We start from the raw sequence: 26385 nt of genomic DNA on the forward strand, positions 1-26385 counted from the left end.
TGTCTCTGTGTGTGTCTCTCTATTTGTGTCTCTGTGTGTGTGTATGGCTAATTGTGTATCTGATTGAGTCTCTGTTTTTGATTGTCTCTGTGTGGGTGTTTCTGTCTTTGTATGTGTCTGTGTTTGTGTCTGGGTGTGTGTGTCTGTGTGTGTGTGTCTGTGTGTGTGTGTCTGTGTGTGTGTGTCTCTGTGTGTGTGTCTCTGTTTGTGTGTCTCTGTGTGTGTGTCTCTGTGTGTGTGTTTGTGTCTCTGTTTGTGTGTCTCTGGGTGTGTGTCTCTGTGTGCGTCTCTGTGTGTGAGTCTATGTCTGTGTGTCTCTGTGTGTGTTTCTGTGTGTGTGTGTCTCTGTGTGTGTGTGTGTGTGTGTGTCTGTGTGTGTGTCTGTGTGTGTGTGTCTCTGTGTGTGTGTCTGTGTGTGTGTGTCTCTGTGTGTGTCTCTGTGTGTGTGTCTCTCTGTGTGTGTGTCTGTGTGTGTGTCTCCCTGTGTGTGTCTCTGTGTGTGTGTCTCTGTGTATGTGTCTCTGTGTCTGTGTCTCTGTGTGTGTCTCTGCGTGTGTGTCTCTGTGTGTGTGTCTCTGTGTCTGTGTCTCTGTGTATGTGTCTCTGTGTCTGTGTCTCTGTGTGTGTCTCTGAGTGTGTGTCTCTGTGTGTGTGTCTCTGTGTGTGTGTGTCTCTGTGTCTGTTTCTCTGTATCTGTGTCTGTGTGTGTGTGTCTCTGTGTCTGTGTCTCTGTGTGTGTGTCTATGTGTGTGTGTCTCTGTGTGTGTGTATATTTTTGTGTGTGTCTATGTGTCTGTCTCTCTATGTGTGTGTCTATGTGTGTGTGTCTATGTGTGTGTGTCTCTGTGTGTGTGTGTCTATGTGTGTTTGTCTCTGTGTGTTTGTCTCTGTGTGTGTGTGTCTCTGTGTGTTTGTCTCTGTGTGTGTGTCTCTGTGTGTGTCTCTCTGTGTGTGTGTCTCTGTGTGTGTGTCTCTGTGTGTCTCTATCTGTGACTCTCTCTGTGTGTGTGTGTCTGTGTGTATCTCTGTATGTTTGTGTCTGTGTGTGTGTCTCTGTGTGTTTGTCTCTGTGTTTTTGTCTCTGAGTGTGTGTGTGTGAGTATTTGTGTGTGTGTGTGTGTGTCTGTGTCTTTATGTTTGTCTGTGTGTGTGTGTGTCTGTCTCTGTATGTGTGTCTCTGTGTGTGTGTCTCTGTTTGTGTGTCTCTGTGTGTGTGTCTCTGTGTGTGTGTCTCTGTGTGTGTCTCTCTGTTTGTGTGTCTCTGGGTGTGTGTCTCTGTGTGTGTCTCTGTGTGTGTGTCTCTGTGTGTGAGTGTCTGTGTCTTTGTGTGTGTCTCTGTGTGTCTGTCTCTGTGTGTGTGTCTCTGTGTGTGTCTCTCTGTGTGTGTCTCTCAGTCTGTGTCTCTCTGTGTGTCTCTCTCTGTGTGTCTGTCTGTGTCTCTGTCTGTGTGTGTGTCTCTGTGTGTGTGTCTCTGTGTGTGTGTCTCCGTGTGTGTGTGTCTCTGTGTCTGTGTCTCTGTGTCTGTGTCTCTGTGTCTGTGTCTCTGTGTGTGTCTCTGCGTCTGTGTCTCTGTATGTATGTCTCTGTGTGTGTGTGTCTCTGTGTCTGTGTCTCTGTATCTGTGTCTCTGTGTGTGTGTCTCTGTGTCTGTGTCTCTGTGTGTGTGTCTCTCTTTGTGTGTCTCTGTGTGTTTGTCTCTGTGTGTGTGTGTCTGTGTGTGTCTCTCTCTGTGTGTGTGTCTCTGTGTGTTTGTCTGTGTGTTTGTCTGTCTGTGGGTGTGTCTGTCTTTGTGTGTGTCTGTATGTGTGTTTGTGTCTGTGTGTTTGTGTGTGTGTGTGTGTCTCTGTGTGTTTGTTTATGTGTGTGTGTCTCTGTGTGTGTGTCTCTGTGTGTGTCTCCGTGTGTGTGTGTATCTGTGTGTGTGTCTCTATCTGTGTTTGTGTGTCTGTGTGTGTCTCTCTGTGTGTCTCTGTGTGTGTGTGTGTGTGTGTGTGTGTGTGTGTCTCTCTGTGTGTGTGTCTCTGTGTCGGTGTATGTGTGTCTGTGTCTCTGTGTGTGTGTCTCTGTGTGTGTGTCTCTGTGTGTTTGTGTGTGTGTATGTGTGTCTGTGTGTGTGTGTCTCTGTGTGTGTGTCTCTGTGTGTTTGTCTCTGTGTGTGTGTGTTTCTGTGTGTGTGTCTGTGTGTGTGTGTCTGTGTGTGTGTCTCTCTGTGTGTGTCTCTGTGTGTGTGTCTCTGTGTGTGTGTCTCTGTGTGTGTGTCTCTTTGTGTGTGTCTCTCAGTGTGTGTCTCTCTCTGTGTGTGTCTCTGTGTGTGTCTCTCTGTGTGTGTCTCTCTATGTGTGTCTGTGTATGTGTTTCTCTGTGTGTGTGTGTCTCTGTATGTTTGTATCTGTGTGTGTGTCTATGTGTGTGTGTCTGTGTGTGTGTGTCTCTCTGTCTTTGTCTCTCTGTGTGTGTGTCTGTGTGTGTGTCTCTGTGTGTGTGTGTCTGTGTGTGTGTCTCTGTGGGCTGTGTGTGTCTCTTTGTGTTTGTGTCTCTGTGTGTGTGACTATTTGTGTGTCTATGTGTGTGTGTGTATCTGTGTGTAGGTCTTTGTGTGTGTCTCTGTGTGTGAGTGTCTCTGTGTGTGTGTCTCTGTGTGTGTGTGTCTGTGTGTGTTTCTCTGTGTGTGTGTCTCTGTGTGTGTGTCTCTGTGTGTGTTTCTCTGTGTGTATGTGTCTCTGTGTGTGTGTGTCTCTCTGTGTGTGTGTCTCTGTGTGTGTGTCTCTCTGTGTGTGTGTGTCTCTGTGTGTGTGTCTCTGTGTGTGTGTCTCTGTGTTTGTGTGTCTGTGTGTGTGTCTGTGTGTGTGTCTCTGTGTGTGTCTCTCTGTGTGTGTCTCTCTGTGTGTGGGTCTCTGTGTGTGTGTATATGTGTGTGTGTGTATCTGTGTGTTGGTCTCTGTTTGTGTGTCTCTGTATTGTGTCTGTGTGTGTGTGTCTCTGTGTGTGTGTGTGTGTGTGTGTGTCTCTGTGTGTGTGTCTCTGTGTGTGTGTCTCTGTGTGTGTGTCTCTGTGTGTGTGTCTCTGTGTGTGTGTCTCTGTGTGTGTGTGTGTGTGTGTGTGTCTCTGTGTGTGTGTCTCTCTGTGTGTGTGTGTGTGTGTGTGTCTGTCTCTGTGTGTGTGTGTCTGTGTGTGTGTCTCTGTGTGTGTGTGTCTGTGTGTGTGTGTCTCTGTGTGTGTGTCTGTGTGTGTGTGTGTCTCTGTGTGTGTTTCTCTATGTCTGTGTGTGTCTGTGTGTGTGATTATGTCTGTGTGTGTGTGTGTGTGTGTGTGTGTGTGTGTGTGTGTGTGTCTCTGTGTGTGTGTCTCTGTGTGTGTCTCTCTGTGTGTGTGTCTCTGTGTTTGTGTCTGTGTGTGTGTGTCTCTGTGTGTGTGTCTCTGTTTTTGTGTCTCTGTGTGTGTGTCTCTGTGTGTGTGTCTCTGTGTGTGTGTCTCTGTGTGTGTGTCTGAGTGTCTGAGTGTGTGTGTGTCTCTCTGTGTTAGTGTGTGTGTGTGCGTGTGTGTCTTAGTTTGTCTCTGTAGGTGTGTGTCTGTGTGTGTGTCTCTGTGTGTGTGTCTCTGTGTATGTGTCTCTTTGGGTGAAACACTTTGAGGCATTTTAGGCGATGATTTTAGAAAACAAAAGCAGAACTTTAAAAATCACAACAACTGAAGGTCAGTAAATAATTCCTTTGTGGGGCCCGGGGATGGCCTTTGGGGGTCTGGGTGGGCCTTTGGGGGCGCCGGTGATCCTTTGGGAGCTTGGGGGGCCGTTGGGGGGCCCCGGGAGGGCCTTTGGGTGCCGGGGGGACTTTTGGGGACCGGTGGAGGGCCTTTGGGACCCCGTTGGTCCTTTGGGAGCTCGATGGGCCTTTGGGAGGCCCGGGGATGGCATTTGGGGGTCTGGGTGGGCCTTTGTGGCGCCGGTGGGCCTTTGGGAGCTCGATGGGCCTTTGGGGGGCCCGGGAATGGCATTTGGGTGTCTGGGTGGGCCTTTGGGGCGCCGGTGGCCCTTTGGGAGCTTGGGGGGCCTTTGAGTGTCCGGGGGGCAGTTGGGGCCTGGGGGACATTTGGGGACTGGTGGAGGGCCTTTGGGAGCTTGGGGGGCCTTTGAGGACCGGGGGCTTCCTTCGGGGTTGGGGTAGGAGGATTGGAACCCTTTGGGGTTGGGTTAGAGGACCTCACAACACTGTTCAAATGAAACTTGTGTATTATAACGACCACACTCAAATTCTCTTCTAAAATCTCTTCAAAAATCTTCTTTTAAAATGTCTCTATCTGTTTCGCCGAAATAGTTCCATAACCTGTCTAAAACGGTTTCGCCCAAATAATCCCTAAACGCAAATTCAGCGTGTTCCTTTGTTATTGGCATCTCTGCGCTAACGCATTTCAAATTAATAGGAAACCTTTTCGCGCGCTAAAACAATTCATCGCTAAGATGTTTCTTGCCTAATTGTTTCCATGGCCTTTGGTTATTAATATCCTTTGGAGTTCGACCAGTAGAACTGTTCCCGAGGCAAAGACATTAATGATTTGGATCTATTCCTGGAGAAATGTTTCTAGGCGAAAATTTTTAAAGTCTGACAGATGATGTCATTGATTGATTGATCTGTCAAGAAAGGGGAAATTAATTTGTTGTTTCTAAGGGGAATTATTGATTCACGATAGGTGAATTGAGGTCGACAGCACAGGTGTTCCAAGGTCGAGGTTGTTATTGTTGTAAGTGCACGCTCTCAGTGAATGTCAAGGTCGATGTTGTTGTTGCTGACACACTTTGATTACGCAATCAATTTCTCGGAAATTCACTTCCCCCTAGAGTCCTAGATCAATAACATTATTCCCGTTAGAATTCAATGCACATGTGCAACCTTCGTCCCGGAGCTATTACACATAGAAACATCAAATAAATCGACCTTGGAAAAAGAGGTCATTGACCCCATTACGTAATCATTCTCCCTAGGGAGGCTATGCCCTTATTAGGAGCCCTGTCAGTATTCTATGCCCATATAAGGAGCCCTGTTTGTACCTCCTGAGGCATCTCTACTCATACACAGATCTTGCACAGGGGTTGATAGATATCCTCTCTTATATGATTTACTCTCAGTTGGCAGTACCTCGTCTAAGAATTTGAATTTTTCGTCCTAAGAAGTTCTCTATGGCTTGATGTTCCGAAGACATGCGTTCAGAATAATTGTGGCTCCAATTCTTGTTCACAATAAATTTGGGAATAATGTACATATTTCCAAACAAGTTCTGTATTTGCCTATAAAGAACAAAAAAACGTCTTTTTAATCGGAATTAATTTAAAAAAACTTTTTCTACAAATAAGTTTTTCAAAGAAAAGTAAAGAGCTCCATTAAACCAAAAATGAGCATAATTAGAATATAATAGTCTTCCAAGCTTAAAACCACAGTTTATAAAATTATCCAGTAAGTTTACCGCAAATGATTTCTGGCTCTTCATTCTCAGTGCGAACAAAAAGCTCCTCCCACTTATTTCTGCACTTATTGTCCCCTTATTGGTTGAGCCAACCGAATGGTTTTGTCAGTACTTGTTCCGTTGGTGAATATTCTTTGTCTACCCGTGAAAAGGTCTAATGCCGCTTATGTTTATATCTGCAAAAACGTTCTCTGGAGCACTCGCACCTCGGTCCGGGTTTTTATAATGGGTGAGATAGGGAAAGATCATAATGGATAATTATATAAACTGTGCTTGAAACGATCACAAATCACCATCAATAAATAAATGAAACCCAAAATGAACAGGAATAAAAATAAATAACTGATTCAAACTCAAAATGAGCAAACATTAACATGAACAGGGCTGACAACCCCTATGCCTTCTCAAGACCAGAACATAATTTGCACTTTACTGAAAACAAAATACTTTTTAAATGTTTTCCTTTTTTGACTCTAAAATCTATAAGAAATAAATGTCAGTATATGTATATTAAACTGACAATCCCCGGGACATATTTTGCAACCCTTGCCTCCAGACTGTGGGAGGTTGTGTTAACCCCAAAGGCCTTGTTATGTGGTCTTTTTTACTGTTTTTTATTAAACGGCTATCTCAAAATACCTATCAGAGACTTTTTGGGAAAACAGGACGTGGGGGCGGGGGGGGGCTGTATTGCTGGTGTAAAGTGAGAAAATGAATTTTAAAGATAACCTTCTTGCACAAAAGATAAATCTTATCTGTGTAAAGACGCAATAATAACCTACGGGAAGATGTGTTGACACCCAAACCAACCCACATAGCAAAAAAAATGCAAGTAAAATAATTTAGCTCCAATTGCTCTTATAAAGATTTTTTCATATTCTTTCGAATCATTGTGATTTTAATATATAGTAGGTTCTGGGGAAAATTTGGTTTCAATGAAAAAACTGAAGGTTTGTTGAAAATTGCTTATCGATTTTGGAATCAAAATCTAAAAGCCATAAAAAAGGATTCAAAATTTTTAGTTTTACCAACAATTCAACTAGAAAATAAATTGTAAGTATAAGAACTTATACAATGATCCCTATTAGCAAGAAATGAAACGCTTACCGTTAATTTTAGCGCGAATGGAATCTTTAGTTGTTACTCAAAATTTTCTCATGGATTTTCATTTGAAAAACTGTGTATTGCAACAGACTCCATCTTGTGCACAAGTTTTAGAATTAATTGAACCGCAAGAAGTTGATTCCATATTATTCATAAAAATCAGATAAAAAGACACAAAAATGAATGCAACAAAACAAACTCAATGTCACATGCTAAGATATGTTCACATCGTCTGGAAGAATTTCCCTGAACTTATAATGCTGAAAATCCAATCTATCTTCACAGTAACAAATATTATTTGGGCTTACAGGCGAATGTGATTTCAACGCTGGAACATGTGAGTGGACCAATAAAGGAGGAGACTTTGAATGGTCTATCGCAAGGGCTTCATCAAACAGCCAAACAGGACCACTCACAGATCAAGCTGCTTCTGCTGGTAATCCAACTGGAGGTAAGCTACACTTTATACTCTCGTCATCTTTAGCTCCCTCTTTCTCTTTTTCATTATTTTCTTCTTCTTGTGCATCTCTACGTTTTTCGGATCATTCATATAGTTGTTTTTGTTTTTTGTCGCTCTTTAAATTTCATATAGCTACTTGACTTCATTCTCAGTAGAAAACATATCTTCCCTGTCTGTCTCCTCTGTAAAAAATGTATTTATTTATACTAGGACCTTCGCCAAAATAAGGGTTCCTTAAGGGATCATTGCAAGCTCAGAAGATACTTTTTATTTAATCTTTTAACCAAACTTTTACTTTGTTACCAGCTCCTTTTTTCTTTTCTTTTTTATGCAGATTTAACAGATATCATACCAGACTCCTTTTTATTTACTGCACCACCCAAATTCAATGTTGGTTTTATAAAATTTGGTTATATAGTTTATGGTCCGGGTTGATTGATGAGTCTATTTTGTTGTGTTTTTTATCATCTTACGGGCCTTGAATATTCTATGTGTCCAAGCCACGAGATAGACGTCTATAGCGCAATAATTGTGGTCCTTGCCACACTCGTTCTAAATCCATTGAAGGCTTTTTTTTGTCAGTTTTGTCTGTTTACCAGCTTCAAGCTCAATTCCGTGCGTATTTTAGTGTCCCTCAATGGTGTATCCTAGGACCTGTTTTATCCCTTATATTCATCAGTTTTTATTGCTGTATCTGAACAAACTAAATGAAGTTGCTGTAGTATTTGTAATCACAATTTTGTTCCACCTAGTGAGGCAGCTCGAGACCCAGTGCTATTTACATTTGCAGATGATAGTACTCTTGGGTGTTCAGAAATTAAGGATTCTTCGCTTATCAAGAAAGCGTATCGTGGTTGCAGAGGTAGCTGCAACCTAGTAAAGAGCGAACCACAGCCCATAGTAACCAAAAGTTAAAAAACGTGTATAGAAAAAAAACTACCTAGTGAAGAAAATTTCCATCTGACACTGATTCAGGAATGGTATTTATTATCTCGGTTCGTCTTAAATGTAAAAGTTCATTGCGAAAAGAATTTTATGGTGATTTGGTATATTGGTTTTGGTATATTGTTATTGGTCATATTGGTATCGCAGGTATTTATATAGATTTTTAGTAGCTCATATAAAAAATATTGCTCATATCTACGTCCTTTCTATAAATTCAACCATCAACAAGTTCAAAATGGCCTAAAAACGGCACTTTTGGTGCAATGTCGCAAGTGGAAAACCTGGGTCTAGTGGACTACCAGTACTTTTTAGAGTGACGTTTAATGGCTCATTTGAAAACTATTGCTCGTATGTACATGGTGTTTATCAATTCTACCATCCCTAAGTGTGAGATAGCACTAAAACCAATAGTTTTGATGTCACTTCGTAAGTAGAAAAGCTTGGAAGTATAAAACGAAATCATCATTGTAATAATTATGATCCAAAACCAATAACTGGAGGTTTGCAAGAAAACCTCTCGTATGTTCCTCCTCTAAGTCCCCTTAAGCTACGAGATTAAGGTATAATCACTAATATAACGATTCCTTTTGTTAAAGCCGCGGTTCTGTTGGTACAGCGTTCGACTTTGTAATTGAGTGTCTTGAGTCCGATTCCTACTTGTGTGTGATTTTTGAGCGTTGAGGAGGGGACGGGCTGTCCCCTCCTCAACGCTTCGCTCTTTACGCTTAAGTTTTTTATTGTTTTAAAAAATAAAGTTATGAGATAGAGTCAAACTTTAGCGTAAAGAGCGAGGCGTTGAGAAGGGGACAGCCCCTTTCATATACGGAATAATTTCTGTTCGTTTTAAGTTTTAATGTCGCTCCTTATTTTGAGTTTAAAAAACTTGTTTTTTTTTAATTAATTTTTGATCGTTTTTTAGTTAATGCAGCTTTTATTTTGGCTCACCGTCATTGAATAAGTAAACAAAATTTGCATAAAAATTTTACCCTTCTTTTGCTAAATGGCTGTCTCTAAATTTGGTTCTGACGTAATTTACAAATTAACTTACGTAGCGAACTTCTATATTCGTATGTTTTTCCTCTGGCAAAAAATAAGTTGCAGATATAGTTGCAGATTTTTGCAGATATGAGCTTGAAACCTATGTAATAGGGTTTTCTGATACGCTGAATCCTGACGGTGGGATTTTCATTAAAATTCTTTCACTTGTAGGGGATTTTTCCTCCCTCTTTAAAAAAGCAGGTAAATTTTCTCAGGCTCGTAGCCTTTGATGAGTAATACTAAACTTAATAAAATTAACTTAATTACTAAACTTAATAAAACTTAATATATATTTAGAATCAGCATTATAAGCCCATTATTTTGATACATTTATTGAAATCAAAATTCAGTTTTTAAAAGTTTCTATTAATTTTGAGCCGTATCGCTTTTTTTTTTTTTTTTTTTTTTTTTTTTTTTTATTACGTATATGTTATTAAGTATATGAGGGGGTTCTCCCCTTACTCAATACCACGCTCTTTACGTTAAAAGTTAAAAAAAAAAATTAATTCACAAACCCCTGAATCGCAAAGGCCGTTTAATTAGAATAGATAGCTCTTTCGAAAGCACTAAAAAAAAACTGTAGCGTAAAAAGCAAGGTATTGAATTGGGGGAGAACCCCCTCATATATGTAATAATTTCTGTTCGTTTTAATTTCTAATGTTGCTTCTTACTTTCAGTTTAAAAAACTTGTTTTTTTTTAATTTAATTTCTGATCATTTTTTAAATAATACTTGGAAATCTGGCGCCCCCTTCATAGAAATGTCCCTTAACCAAAAGAAACATCCTCCACGGAAAGATTCTCCCGAGTAACCCCCTCGTCCAGCCCCCCCCACCAGAAAAAAATGCTTCCTGAAAATGTCTGTATACTTCCCAACAACCAATACAATATGTAAGCAATGGGCAAAGTTCATATCTTGCAGCCCTTCCCCTGGGAACTGTGGGGGATTAAGTCATCCTAAAAGACATATTTATTAGATTTTGACTATGCTGAACAAAATTGTTATCTGTAAACTTTGGTTGGGTGTCTTTGATAAAATAATTAACGTTGGAGGGGGCCAAGCTGCCCTCCTTTTTTTGGATGGCACGCACCGTGATCTTTATTCGAGCAAAAACTGCAAATTTCCATCTTTTTGCAGATAGGAGCGTAAAACATCCTTAATAGGGTTCTCTGATAAGCTGGGGCAATTTTCATTAATTAAAAATGCAAAATTCCACATTTTTGCAGATAGGAGTTTGAAGCTTCTTTAATAATGTTCGTTGATAAGCTGAATCTTATGGTGTGAATTTCGTTAAAGTTAATTAAAAATATTTGCAATTAAAACAAAATTTTTTTGTTTAAAATAATTTGAGTTGTGAGAAAGTCAAACTTTTGCATAAAGAGCGAGGCGTTGAGGAGGGGACAGCCCCTTTCATATACGGAACAATTTCTGTTCGTTTTAAGGTTTAACGTCATTCCTTACTTTCAGTTTAAAAAAAACTTGTTTTTTTTTTATTTCATTTGTGGACGTTTTTGAATCAATGCAGGTTTTTACTTTTGCTGACCGTACATGAATAATTAAAACGAAATTTGCAGATTAATTTTACTTTTATTTGGTTAAATGGCTTTCTCAAAAGTTGTTGAATTTTATTTATGAACGTTTTTATTAGTAATAGATATACGTAACTTATGAATTAACTTACGTATCGAATTTCTATATTCCTATATTTTTAATACGTATATTAGGGGGTTTGCCCCCTAGTCAATACCTCGTTCTTTACGCTTAAGTTCGAATTTTTATCCGATTCTTTAAGAATGACCACTGAATCACAAAGGCCTTTAATAAGAATATATAGCTCTTGAAAGAACTAAAAAATCTTTGGCTTAAAGAGCGAGGCATTGAATAGAAGGTGAACCCAATCATATAGCTAATATTTTTTTGGTCGTTTTAAGTTTTAATGTTGCTCCTTACTTTTAGTTGAAAAACTTGTTTTTTTTTATTTAATTTCTGATTTTTTTTTTAAATAATGCTAGAAAATCCGGCGCCCCTCCATGGCAATATCTCGTCCCCCCTGACCCCTTCCTTCATGCACTGATCCTCCCCTATAACCCCCGACCCACCCCACCCCCCACTACCAGAAAAAATTCCCCCTGAAAACGTCTGTATACTTCCCAATAACCAATACTATATGTTAACACTGGGTAAAGATCCTAACTTTTAGCCCTCCCCCTGGGAGCTTTGAGGGATTTAGTCATCCTAAAAGGCATATTTATAATATTTTCGACCATGCTGAACAAAATGGCTATCTCAAAATTTTGATCGGGTGACTTTAGGCAAAAATGGGTGTGGGAGGGGGCCTAGTTGCCCTCCATTTTGTTGGTCACTTAAAAAGGGCACTAGAACTTTTAATTTCAGTTCCAATGAGCCCTCCCACGATATTCTAGGACCACTTGGTCGATACGATCACCCCTGGGGAAAAGAAAAAAAACAAACAAACGAAAAAACAAATAAACACGCATCCGTGATCTTTCTTCTGGCAAAACATAGAAAATTCCACATTTTTGTAGATAGGAGCTTGAAACCTCTACAGTAGGGTTCTCTGATACACTGAATATGATGGTGTGATTTTCATTAAGGTTCTATAACTTTTAGGGGGTCTTTCCCCCTTTTTTCGAAAATCATCCAAATTTTCTCAGGCGCGTAACTTTTGATAGGTACAATTAAACTTGATGAAACTTATATATTTGAAATCAGAATTAGAATCCAATTTTTTTGATGTATCTATTGGTATCAAAATTCCATTTTTTAGAGTTTCGGTTACCATTGAGCCGGGTTACAGTTCGTTGCCACGAACTGTTTGAAATAACTGGATCTCCAGAGTCCATATTAGGGTTGATAAATTCTTCATTTCGAGTAATACTAGGTGAGACCAAGATGTTACCCGATAAATCAATCCATTATTTTTATGCTGTTTAATGACTGTAAACTTATTATTTTTATGCCTAAGTTGTTAAGATAATTTTAATTGTATGCTGAAAGTTACTGATATCACAGCTCCTGCAGAACTATGAAAAACGTTATAGATTACTCTGTTGTTGTTAGGCTACGTATTTTTTTTTACTCCTAAATCAATATTCTTTTTTTTACACTTGGCTTTTGTGTTTTCAGCAAAGCGCTAGTTTTCTGTAACCCTACAAACATAGAGAATGATCACCAGTTGATTCATTTGCATTAGTTTTATTGATGTATGTTAGATAGGCTGTGAAGTAATAATTTTTGTTCATTTCAAGTTTTAACTTCGGTCTTTACTTCCCTGGGGAAATGTTTTTTTTAATTAATTCTGTTCTAGAAAGAACCTTTGCTTGGTTTGATGAAAATCGCCTTGTGCAAAATCTAGCTAAATCTATTCTACTTATTTTTTCCAGATCATGTACTTCTTGTCCTTTGTTTCAAACTTTATCTACCACTCATGGTGATATAACTCCTCCTCCTGTGCCATGTTAGATTCCTGGGTATTTTATTGGACGAAAATCTTTCCTTCAAACATTACTGGGCTCTTGTGAGACTTAAGCTCTCTAGAAACCTAGGAGTTCTTCGGAAGCTGTGATTTGCTATCTGATTTGCTCAGTAGGGCTATCGACAATCCAAATACATCTTTCTTTCCTCTTGTTTCATTTTTAAGTATTTTCATGGACTCCTCCCTAACTTCTTCAAACAATTATATCTTTTGAATTCTGAACTACGAATGGAATCTTGTGTTTTTTTCTCTCAATTATGACATAGATATTTACATTCATAAAACCAAAACCATAAGACCAGATCTTAATCCAACCTTTTGCTGTGCCTCCATATGGAATTCCCTACCAGTTAAGATTCGGTTATCTCATTCTTATGGACCATTTAAAAAAGACCTAACTGACCACCTATTATGCCTAGAAAGTTAGCACTCTCCTCCCTTCTCTTTTCCCCTCTATCTTTCTTTTTCAATTTGTTTAATTCATTTATTTTGATGGCATGGCAGTTTTGGTTGTTGTTGTTTAATTATTATTTCTTCTTGTTTTTTCTTTTTCTTTTTTTTCTTTCTTAAATACATTCTTATACCACACTGGCTATACATGAAAAATGAAACTCAGAGAGGAAAGAAAATAACAAAATGAAAAATCAAATCAAAAAGGAGAAAAACGGGTTTTTTTTCACCTTTTTTTATTTTATTTTTCATTTTGTTATTTTCTTTCCTCTCTGAGTTTCATTTTTCTTTCTTTTTTCTTTTTGTCCTTCTGTTTATTTTAATGCTATTATTTAATGTTATGTTTAGTCTCCCACTCTCACAGACCAAAAAGCCTTTGTGAGGGTGAAGAAAACCTATTATTTTTCTTTCTACGCGCGCTTTTTAAAGCTAAAGCGAAGGCTGATTTTAGAACAGCGAAGTTTTCCTGGTGGAAGTAAAAACGAGGATTAAACTTAAAACGAAGAAAACTATTGCTTCGCTGACTATGCAACATACATTTACAAGACTAGTACAAAAAAAAATGACAAATATTTCCCTGTATTTGTAGGATTATACAGAGCTAGGGCTTTACTGAAAACATAAAAACGAAATAGGATTTTTTTTGTGAAGTAGAAACATATAGGACTTCGGGATGTTTTTATCATATAAAAATATAGCGTTCTCGTTCCTTCTGCGCAAATTTTAAGCTTTCAATAGAGTGTTAGTTTTACATTGTCTTGCAAACATAGAGAACCATCATCAACTATTTGAACCATTACCAATAACTCTTGGAATTGAAAAAATGAATTGGAAAATGACAATATTTGAATATTATCTATACAGGTAAATGGTCTGTATAAAAATAGACAAGAGGGAGAGGGATTAAAATTTGGCTTGTTATCCGCAACTTTAATTGAGTGCTTGACAAATAGTAATATCTTTTAAGTTCCTGATTTGGAATTTTTATAGGTGGCTATGCTTTTACTGATTCTTCAAGTCCACAACGAGAAGGCCAAACCGCTCGATTAAAAAGCCCTGAGCTCAACTTAGAAAACCCTGTCTGCTTTTCATTTTGGATAAATATGTATGGTGAGGGCATTGGAAGATTAAGGTAGGCTTTTCGGGTTCTTATTCACTCTGATGTTTTAAGTTTTGGCATACGCGTAATTTTATTACTAAAACGTAAATATAATTCAATAAAATAAATAAATATATCAGTGAAATAATTAAGAAAATTAAGAAAAGTAGCATAGATTTTATTTTTACTCAAAAGAAACAATTAAAACAAGATCTGATTTTTTTTTCTTTTTCAAAGCTCTGATTTATTTTGGTCTCTATATAGGACGACTGATAAACTTGAAATACTCAGATAAAAATGCTGCAGGACGTCAAACTAGTCAGGATCATAACTCAGTATTTTGCATTGAATTATATATATTAAGACTTTAACTATTCTTAACAGGAGCACCTTCTCAGAAAGGATGACAATTCTCTAATAAATAGGTGAATAAATATAATATTCGGCTTTAATTCATGATATGGAAGGGGCAGCCCCCCTCACATAAGAATAATTTCTTTTCGTTTTAACTTTTAGTGCTCCTCCTTATTTTCAGTTGAAATTTTTTTTTTATTTAATAACGTGTAAGACGATGTTGTATTATGTTTGCAAAGCATAGTTAAAAACAGATGGAGTTCAAACCTTTCAAACTATTCTCTTCTCGAAAAGTTCGACATGGAACGTCTGACCTAACAACCTTAGCTTCCCTTCAACGACATCAATTAGGCTGAAGCTGATGTATTATGACTCTCTAGGTTCATGGAGCCAATCTTCTACAAATACAGTTTGATTGGATATCTCCTCTGATTTTCAATGTTGTCCACATTCTAATAACCATTTTTTGTGTGTTTACGGCTGCAAATTAGGAGTACTTTTCAAGTAATTTGGGTGTGTGCTAGTCGTTTTGCGCTTAAGTGATAGTCAATTTCCTAGCTAAGAAGGATATAATTTGACCCTTGATTCTCTTATAAGACTTATTGTTGAAGACATCCGGGTTGCAGCGGTAGCTAGCAACCTAGTATGAGACGATCACGCCCAATGTTAAGAAATATAAAAACCCATAGTTCCTAAAAAGGAGTCAGATCAAAACAAAAAGTAAACCATTAGAACTGTTTTGTCCGAAACCCCTGTATAGGAAACTTTCTGTCCCTTGGCTTGAACAGCAAGGGAAGTATACTGGCTTGAAAATCAAGAAAAGTGGCAGCTACTACAACATTCTGCCTAAACGGGATATTTTTTTTTCTCTTTTTTTTTCTTTTCCACAGGTAGCTTGGCACTGGAACATTGTAGAGAGTTGTTCAATGACTCATTTTAAAGAAAATTAAATGGTTTAAATATATTTTGTAACTAAAATAAATTGTCTCTAAGAGATAATAAATTTTTCAGCTAAAGACTAAGTTGTTGATGTCTTTTCATACTGCAGTCTTTTAAAAGATATTTGATTTTTGTACATAACTCATAATCGTATACCAGCGGTAAGATTTAAACCCACGCCTCCGAAGAGACTGGTGGCTAACACCAGCGTCTTGGACCACTCGGCCACAATGCCTCTCATAACTATATATGTGAATCCTACAATAAAGAACGAACTCTAACCTATAATACTAGCTGAAAGGTGTGTATGGGTGTGTTGAGCGGTATTTTATTTTGCGGGTTGCAGCGGTAGCTATCAACCTAGTAAGAATCTATAATAAAGAACTACCTCTTGCCTATACTAAATTTTATACGCCACTTAATTATGGTATAGGTTAGTAATTCCACAGATAGCTTGGCACTGGAACCTCGTAGAGAGTTGTTCAAAGGCTCATTTTAAAGGAAATTAATGGGGTTAAAAACCTTTTGTAATAAAAATCCGGGTTGCAGTGGTAGCTAGCAACCTAGTAAGAGACGATCACGTCCAATGTTAAGAAATAAAAAAACCCATAGCTCCTAAAAAAGGAGTCAGATCAAAACAAAAAGTACACCATTAAAACCACCTTGTCCGAAACCCCTGTATAGGAAACTTTCTGTCATTTGGCTTGAACAGCAAGGGAAATATATTGGCTTGAAAATCAAGAAAATTGACTTTAACCAGGTTATTCTCCACAAACGGCATATTTTTTTTTTCTTTTCCACAGATATCTTTGCACTGGAACATCGTAGAGAGTTGTTCAATAGCTCATTTTAAAGAAAATTAATTGGGTTAAAAATCTTTAGTAACTAATATAAATTATTTCTAAAAGAGAATAAATTTTTCCACCAAAAACTGCATTTTTGATGTCTTTTCATGCTGCAGTCTTTTCAAAGATATTTGATGTTTGTACATAAATCATAATTGTATACCAGCGGTAAGATTTGGACCCACGCCTCAGAAGAGACTGGTGGCTATCCGGGTTGCAGCGGTAGCTAGGAACCAAGTAAGAGACGATCAAGTCCAATGTTAAGAAATAAAAAAACCATAGCTCCAAAAAAGGAGTCAGATCAAAACAAAAAGTACACCATTAGAACTGCCTTGTCCGAAACCCCTGTATATGAAATTTTCTGTCATTTGGCTTGAACAGCAAGGGAAATATATTGGCTTGAAAATCAAAAAAATTGACTTTAACAACGCTATTCTCCACAAACGGCATATTTTTTTTTTTCTTTTCCACAGATAGCTTGACACTGGAACATCGTAGAGAGTTTTTCAATAGCTCATTTTAAAGGAAATTAATTGGGTTAAAAATCTTTAGTATTATTTCTAAAAGAGAAAAGATTTTTCCACCAAAAACTGCATTTTTGATGTCTTTTCATGCTGCAGTCTTTTCAAAGATATTTGATTTTTGTACGTAAATCATAATTACAGTAAAGAACGATCTCTCTCCCATATTAACTGATATGTTACATTAAAAGACGATCATTGGAATAAAAAGTTATTGCATGCATTGGACTTAGTTAGCTACTTGATCGTTTGAGGTTCGTCTCTTACTATTTCAAAGAAGAAAAAGCCGTAGACTTTTTCCTGTTTGTAATATTTTCCTGTTTGTTATCAGGGTTACAGCGGTATTACATAAAGGACCGATATAACTTATCATAAATGGTGTTTGTCAATTATTATTAGATTACATTAAAAGACGATCACTGGAATAACAAGCAATTACATTCATTGGAATTAGTTAGCTGCTTGATTGTTTTAGGTTCGTCTCTTACTATTTCAAAGAAGAAAAAGCCGTAGGCTTTTTCCTGTTTGTAATCAGTTTATTATCCAGGTTGCAGCGGTAGCTAGCAACTTACATAAAGGACTGATATAGTTCATCGTAATTACATAAAGGGTCGATATGGTTCATCATAAATGATGTTAATCAAGTAGCCATCTATTGAAGTTTTGTTTAGACTTTAGGTTGACAAAGGAGTAAAAATTGTCTGTGGTAGTACTATTTAAGAACGACAAAGATGTAAATGGTCTCGTTCATGAATTACATAATGGTTAGATCAAAGCAAGCTACACGCAAGTTAAAGAAACAGTACTACACAGACAATAGAGATAGTATCTTGAAAAGAGAAAAGCAAAGGTATTCAACCGACCAGGCGTACCGAGAAGTAAAAATTGAGCAGGCTAGACAAAAGAGAAAGGAACGGTATGATAATGATAAACATTACAGAGAAGCAACAATTGAGCAGGCTAGACAAAAGATCAAGGAGCGTTATCACAATGATGAAGATTGCCGAAAAATATATAAGAAAAAAGTTGCTACCAGAATAATGGGTAGATACTGGGGTGACAAAAACTATAATTAAAAAATTAAATTATCTGCGAGGTTGTACCAAAGAACGCATAAGGACAAAGGGAAAAATTGCATTCAGAAATACAAGAAGATGGCAAAAATGCAGGCTGATCTTCGTAAAATGAGAAAAATTTTACGCATGTTTAACCAGGATCACGATAAGTATTCAAAATTACAGATTAAAATTCTCTTTGAAAGAGCGGATGCTGTTGAAAAGTCGGCTAGAAATGCTTTGACAAAGCTCCATAGTAATATCCAAAAGAAATGTTGTCAGTTTAATGAAAAGCTTCCAAGGTATGGATTGGCAACTGCGGAACAATTTATAGATGCAATGGAAAATGTTCGACAACGCAGTGAATATACGGAGGCGTACTTCTTAGAAAATTCGTATATTAATTTGGGAAGGAGCAATTGCAGTTTATGTAGCAGCAATAAAAATATATATACAAGCATACCTATCAACAGCGAAGGAAAAGCAATGTTTTTCAATTATGGCGAAAACGAGCCTGTTAGGGTTATTAGTATATGTCTTTGTAAGATTAATGATTTAGAACAAACTTCTGGAACACCTCCTCAAGAAAAAATTATTTCTAACTGTGTTTTAAACAGTTCTTTTAGTTCTACTGAATATTTGGCAAAAAATGCTCTGTGTTGTAGAACAAACTGTCCTGAAAAGTACAAGACAACTATTGCAAAAGGCTCTGAAACTAGATCTGACAAGGAAATTATGATGGCTGAAGTCACCGATAACAATCTGAGTAAACATTCAAAAACAAAAATTAGGCAGCAGGTTACTTGGCAATGTCATCCTGATATCTGCAAGCTCTATCCGACGGATATTGAATTATGTCAAATTCTTTTTGAAATTCTTGAAAATAATATAGCATTAAAATTTTCAACTGACAAAGTGGTTAATTTCTACCTTGGCGGCTTGGATTATTGTGAAATCAATTACAGGGACACAAGAAAGCATGGGCATTTGTTATACTGTAGCCCAAATGAGGGATGTGAGAGCTTTTTGCGGTCTCTAAGGGCACTAGCTCCACATTTTCCTGTCTTGACATGTTTCATTAATAGCGTATATAAGGCAGCATCAAAATCTAAGATTATAAAACAAATTAATCTACTAAAAGTCGAGGGCTCGTACAAGGAACTAAGTCATTATTTAGAAGAAGTGTCAAGTAGACTCTGTCGTAATAGTCAAGACGTCATCTACGTTGATAGCAATATTAGAGTTTCTGTGGATGAAAATACAATAATAAAATTATTTGGTGAGAGCCTTGATAAGGTATCTAACATCAGAGATGTATACCCCACAATGCATTGTGACAGTTACGAGCAGATAAAGACAAAATACCAATTGAAGAGTCTAAGATTCCTTTCAAATAAGAAAGGTTTTGATGTAATGTTGGCCAAGATTTTAGAACACCTCCAACAGGACATACCCAAAGATGACAGAGAACAGCTAATTCATTGTACAGGTTGGAAATATATTTAAGACCGAACTTCTGCCCAAAGTAATTGATAAATTTTCTAGTGAAGATCCAGGTTGCAGTGGTAGTTTATAGAAAGGAATATAGTTAAGAACGAATTACATTAAAGCATAATTTTAAAATAAAGAACGAACTTTAGCCTATACTAACTGAAATGTTTAATATAAATATTATAACAAAACTAATTTTGCAAAGTTTTGCATGAAGGCACGAATTTTACCCCTAATAACTGAAGTAATAAAAGGAATCCTTATATATGTGATTATTTTAATTATATTCCTTAGGAAATCATCATAAGTTAAATTTCCCATACCAGGGATTGAGCTTGATCCAGCTGGATGAGAGTCAGCTATCCCAACCACTAGACTATGCAGGACATTTTCAAGTATCTGATTAATGAAGTTTATGATAGAGAACAAATTGTGGACTTAGCTAGCTGCCTTATTCTTTGATCTGAGTTGCAGCGGTAGCTAGCAACCTAGTAAGAGACGATCACGTCCAATGTTAAGAAATAAAAAAACCCATAGCTCCTAAAAAAGGAGTCAGATCAAAACAAAAAGTACACCATTAGAACCGCCTTGTCCAAAACCCCTGTATAGAAAACTTTCTGTCATTTGGCTTGAACAGCAAGGGAAATATATTAGCTTGAAAATCAAGAAAATTGACTTTAACCACGTTATTCTCCACAAACGGCATACTTTTTTTGTTTCTTTTCCACAGATAGCTTGGCACTGGAACATCATAGAGAGTTGTTCAATAGCTCATTTTAAAGGAAATTAATTGGGTTAAAAATCTTTAGTAACTAAAATAAATTATATCTAAAAGAGAATAAATTTTTCCACCAAAAACTGCATTTTTGATGTCTTTTCATGCTGCAGTCTTTTCAAAGATTTTTGATTTTTGTACATAAATCATAATTGTATACCAGCGGTAAGATTTGGACCCACGCCTCCGAAGAGACTGGTGGCTATCCGGGTTGCAGCGGTAGCTAGCAACCTAGTAAGAGACGATCACGTCCAATGTTAAGAAATATAAAAACCCATAGCTCCTAAAAAAAGGATTCAGATCAAAAAAAAAGTACACCATTAGAACCGCCTTGTCCGAAACCCCTCTATAGGAAACTTTCTGTCATTTGGCTTGAACAGCAAAGGAAATATATTGGCTTGAAAATCAAGAAAATTGACTTTACCCACTTTATTCTCCACAAACGGCATATTTTTTTTCTTTCTTTCTTTTCCACAGATAACTTGGCACTGGAACATCGTAGAGAGTTGTTCAATAGCTCATCTTAAAGGAAATTAATTGGGTTCAAAATCTTTAGTGACTAAAATAAATTATATCTAAGAGAGAATGAATTTTTCCACCAAAAACTGCATTTTTGATGTCTTTTCATGCTGCAGTCTTTTCAAAGATATTTGATTTTTGTTATAATAAAGAGCGAACACTTGCCTATACCAATCCGGGTGGCAGCGATAGCTATCACCCTAGTAAGAGACAATCACTCCCCATAGTAAAAAAAAAATATCCAGTATGCAGCGGTAGCTCTGGGTTGCAGCGGTAGCTAGCAACCAATGTTGCTAGCTAGTAAGAGATCCGGGTTGCAGGGGTAGCTAGCAACCTAGTAAGAGACGATCACGTCCAATGTTAAGAAATGTAAAAACTCATAACTCCTAAAAAAAGATCAAAACAAAAAGTATACCATTAGAACCGCCATGTCTGAAACCCCTGTATAGGAAACTTTCTGTCATTTGGCTTTAACAGCAAGGGTATATCTGTATATCTGATTCATGAAGTTTATGATAAATCTTGGTTGCAGCGGTAGGTAGCAACCTAGAAAGAGACGATCACGTCCAATGTTAAGAAATAAAAAAAAACCATAGTTCCTAAAAAAAGGAGTCAGATCAAAACAAAAAGTACACCATTAGAACCGCCTTGTCCAAAACCCCTGCATAGAAAACTTTCTGTCATTTGGCTTGAACAGCAAGGGAAATATATTAGCTTGAAAATCAAGAAAATTGACTTTAACCACGTTATTCTCCACAGACGGCATATTTTTTTTGTTTCTTTTCCACAGATAGCTTAGCACTGGAACATCGTAGAGAGTTGTTCAATACCTAATTTTAAATGAAATTAATTAGGTTACAATCCTATAGAAGCTAAAATAAGTTACTCATAAAAGAGAATAAATTTTTACATCAAAAACTGCATTTTTGGTATCTTTTCGTGTTGCAGTCCTTTCAAAGATGTTTGATTTTTTTACGTAAGTCCTAATCGTATACCAGCGGTAAGATTTGGACCCACGCCTCCGAAGCGACTGGTGGCTATCCGGGTTGCAGCGGTAGCCAGCAACCTAGTAAGAGACGATCACGTCCAATGTTAAGAAATATAAAAACCCATAGCTCCTAAAAAAGGAGTCAGATCAAAACAAAAAGTACACCATTAGAACCGCCTTGTCCGAAACCCCTGTATAGGAAACTTTCTGTCATTTGGCTTGAACAGCAAGGGAAATATATTGGCTTGAAAATCAAGAAAATTAACTTTAACCACGTTATTCTCCCCAAACGGCATATTTTTTTTCTTTCTTTCTTTTCCACAGATAACTTGGCACTGGAACATCGTAGAGAGTTGTTCAATAGCTCATCTTAAAGGAAATTAATTGGGTTCAAAATCTTTAGTGACTAAAATAAATTATATCTAAAAGAGAATAAATTTTTCCACCAAAAATTGCATTTTTGATGTCTTTTCATGCTGCAGTCTTTTCAAAGATATTTGATTTTTGTTATAATAAAGAGCGAACACTTGCCTATACCAATCCGGGTGGCAGCGGTAGCTATCACCCTAGTAAGAGACAATCACTCCCCATAGTAAAAAAAAATATCCAGTATGCAGCGGTAGCTCTGGGTTGCAGCGGTAGCTAGCAACCAATGTTGCTAGCTAGTAAGAGATCCGGGTTGCAGCGGTAGCTAGCAACCTAGTAAGAGACGATCACGTCCAATGTTAAGAAATGTAAAAACTCATAACTCCTAAAAAAAGATCAAAACAAAAAGTATACCATTAGAACCGCCATGTCTGAAACCCCTGTATAGGAAACTTTCTGTCATTTGGCTTTAACAGCAAGGGTATATCTGTATATCTGATTCATGAAGTTTATGATAAATCCGGGTTGCAGTGGTAGGTAGCAACCTAGAAAGAAAGGATTACGTCCAATGTTAAGATATATAAAAACCCATAGTTCCTAAAAAAGTAGTCAGATCAAAACAAATTAGAACCGCCTTGTCCGAAACCCCTGTATAGGAAACTTTCTGTCCCTTGGCTTGAACAGCAAGGGAAATATATTGGCTTTAAAATTAAGAAAAGTGGCAGCTACTAAAACATTCTGCGTAAACGGGATTTTTTTTCTCTTTTTTCTTTCTTGTTTCCCACAAATGGCTTGGCACTGGAAAATCGTAGAGAGTTGTTCAATGCCTCATTTTAAACCACTATAAAGGAAACTTACCGCCCTTTGGCTTGAATAACAAAGAAAATAAATTGGCTTTAAAATCAAGAAAATTGACTTTAACCACGTTATTCTCCACAAACGGGATATTTTTCTTTTCTTCTTCTTCTTCTTTTCCACAGATTAAATTAAGGAACGAACTGTAGCCCATAGTAAATGGATTAATGGTTACTATATTAATTTATTAAGTAACGACATCTAGCCCATGTTAACTGAAACATAAATAGGGATTATGTAATTTTCATCAGTATCATGGCCATGGCACATATTAGACTATGCTAGCTGCCTGAATTTCGTCTCTTACTATCCCAAATAAGAAAAAGCCATAGGCTTTTTCCTATTTGTGGTTTTTTACGTATTCAGTCATAGAATATCTTTACTGCTAGATTCAACTTGTCGCCTTAGAAATTTCCTTTGCCAGATTAGTAGGCTTTAGTAAAAAATTGTCAGGTGTGGGGTTTGAACCCACGATCCCATGCGGGACCAGATCTTAAATCTGGCGCCTTAACCTCTCGCCCAACCTGACTTCTGATATATCATTAATTATTAACAACTTTATGTAATTTTGCTTTGATTAGACACCGTTTTTAGGAGGTTTGCGCTATTTTGTTAGGTTACTAATAGTCGTGTTTGTCTATTACTAGATGACAGCTTTTGTAGTAAACACGATCATTTGTACCAAAATGCAGTTTTTCGTAATTACAATACGGAACGAACTATAACCCATAGTAACTGAAGTATTAAATCAAACAGTTCGTAGTCATCATAATAAAGAGTCAATAATACAACAGTATATGATCCGGGTTGCAGCGGTAGCTAGCAACCTAGTAAGAGACGATCACGTCCAATGTTAAGAAATATAAAAACCCATAGCTCCTAACAAAGGAATCAGATCAAAACAAAAAGTACACCATTAGAGCCGCCTTGCCTGAAACCCCTGTATAGTAAACTTTCTGTCCCTTGGCTTGAACAGCAAGAGAAATATATTGGCTTGAAAATCAAGAAAAGTGGCAGCTACTACAACATTCTGCCTAAACGGGATATTTTTTTTTCTTTTGTATCCAGAAATAGCTTGGCACTGGAAAATCGTAGATAGTTGTTCAATGGCGCATTTTAAAGGAAATTAATTGGGTTAAAAATCTATAGTAACTAAAATAAATTATTTCTAAAAGAGAATAAATTTTTTCACCACAAAGTGCATTTTTGATGTCTTTTCACACTGCAGTCTTTCAAACATAATCGTATACCAGCGGTAAGATTTGAACCCACGCCTCCGAAGAGACTGGTGGCTAACACCAGTGCCTTGGACCTTTGGGTTGCAGCAGTAGCTAGCATCCTAGTATGAGACGATCAGTCCAATGCTAAGAAATATAAAAACCCAGAACTCCTAAAAATAGAGTCAGATCAAAACAAAAGTACATTATTAGAACTACCTTGTCTGAAACCCTACTAGATAAATAATGAATGTCATCATAGTTTTATATTAGAGCTTTACATTAAAAGACGATCACTGAAATAACAAACCATTCCATACATTGGACTTAGTTAGCTACTTGATTGTTTGAGTGTCGTCTCTTACTATTTAAAAGAAGAAAAAGCCGTAGGCTTTTTCCTGTTTGTATTTATAGTTAAAAAATGAACTCAAGCCCAAAGAAACTGAACCTTGTGGTTCATTCATATTATCTTCATTATTTTAGCTAGAATGTAAATAAACAAGTTTCTTTTTTAAATTTTAAATTGAAAAGATAGTGCTTTTAATTCAACATATTAAAAGTTCTCCCCGACAGGGAATCGTAACTTAAAGACCGAACTCAGTAATTATAGTAAAGAACGAATATTCTACCGATTGTCTACTAATAACCATATATGACGTAATAAGTGACATGACGTAATATCTAACACCAATTGTGTACTAATAACCATATATGACGTAAGGGGTGACGTGACATAAAAGGTGAAAAAATCAATTTTTATTTTGATCTAGTTTTAGTTCAGATCAAACAGTTCGTGGTAACGAACTGCATTGTAAGAGCGACTCATCTCAAAAGTAACCGAAACTAAAAACAGAATTTTAATGTCAGTAGATGCATCAAAAGAATTATATTTTTATGCTGATTTTAAACATATAAGTTTCATCAAGTTTAGTCTTACTCATCAAAAGTTACGAGCCTGAAAATTTACAGTAAAGAACGAACCTTAGCCCATAGTAACATCCGGGTCGCAGCGGTAGCTAGTGATTTGGGTTGCAGCAGTAGCTAGCAACCTCGTAAGAGACGATCAAGCCCCATAGTAAAAACTAAAGTAACCCATAACTCCTGAAAGAAGGTTCAAATTAAAACTAGAAGTACATTGTTAGAACTGCCTTGTCCAAAACCTCTGTGTAGCAAACTTACCGTCCCTTGGCTTGAATAAGAAGGAAAATATATTGGCTTGAAAATCAAGAAAATTGGCTGTAACCACGATATTGTCCACGTACAGCTTCTTTTTTTCTTTCCGTTTGATTTTCCTCCTCAGCTAGATGGGCACAGGAAAATTATAGAAAGCTGTATAATGGCTAATTTTAAAGGAAATTGGTACATCTAATGCCTTTTGTAATTAAAGATAAAAATTTTTTAAAAATAGAATCAATTTTGAAAAAACGCTGAATTTTCATGTACAAGCTTGATGAATGACATTATAATCGTATATAGGATATATCCATATATGACGTAGTAAGTAACTGCAATATTTATACACGTTTATCTCTCCATAAGAAAATTCTATTTGATGTTAGTTCTTAATTCTGGATCGCTAAAACTATTATGCATACTGCAAAAATATTTATGGTGTCTGAGCAATAATTTTAATTTTTTAAATAATACTAAAAATACCTGAGATTTTTAAAACTAATTTTATTTTTTGTTAATTTTTATAATAAGGAATATACATTATAAGACGACCATTCGAAGAATTTATATTAAAAGAAGATCATTAGAATACCAAACCATTGCATATATTCGACTTAGTTAGCGGCCTAATTATTTGAGATTCGTCTCGTACTATTCCAAATAAGAAAGAGCCGTAGGATTTTTCCTGTTTGAAATCAGGGTTATTATAAAACAGTTCGTGGTAAAGAACTGTATAGTAGGAGCGACTCCTCTCAATAGTAATCAAAATCTAAAAAAACAAAAATTCGATACCAATAGATACATCAAAAGAATCGAATCTTTATGATAATTTTAAATATGTAAATTTTATCACGTTTAGTATTACCCATCAAAAGTAATGAGCATGAGAAAATTTGCCCTGCTTTCGAAAAAAGGGTAAAACAACCCCTAAGAATCATAGAATATTAATGAAAATCACACCATCAGATTCAGTGTATCAGGGAACCATACTGTAGAGGTTTTAAGCTCCTATCTGCAAAAACGTGGAATTTTGTATTTTTTGTCAGAAGAAAGATCACGGATGCGTATTTATTTGTTTTTTTTACCAGGGGTGATTGTATCGACCCAGTGGCCCTGTGAGCAAGAGGGCTCATTCAAACGGAAATTAAAAAGTTCTAGTGCTCTTTCCCATCAAAAATTTTTTTTTCAAAATATCACTTTTTACAGAAACTGAAGTGTTGATGTTTATTCATACTGCGG

At 36.8% G+C, this 26385-nt stretch overlaps 1 protein-coding gene across 1 annotated transcript in view; it reads left to right on the forward strand.

The window, feature by feature from the left end:
• The window catches only part of LOC148944511 (uncharacterized), a 154810-nt gene that overhangs the window by 86194 nt on the left and 42231 nt on the right, over positions 1 to 26385 (forward strand). Inside the window, exons 5-6 of the mRNA XM_089099947.1 lie at positions 6872 to 7012; positions 13940 to 14081. Of these exons, the coding sequence (XP_088956073.1) occupies positions 6872 to 7012; positions 13940 to 14081 (283 nt within the window). The remainder of the gene's footprint in view (positions 1 to 6871; positions 7013 to 13939; positions 14082 to 26385) is intronic.

This window comes from Artemia sp. Qi Xiang Cuo, chromosome 14 (genome assembly GCF_049724085.1).
Source record: "Artemia sp. Qi Xiang Cuo chromosome 14, ASM4972408v1, whole genome shotgun sequence".
NCBI classification, from domain to species: domain Eukaryota; kingdom Metazoa; phylum Arthropoda; class Branchiopoda; order Anostraca; family Artemiidae; genus Artemia; species Artemia sp. Qi Xiang Cuo.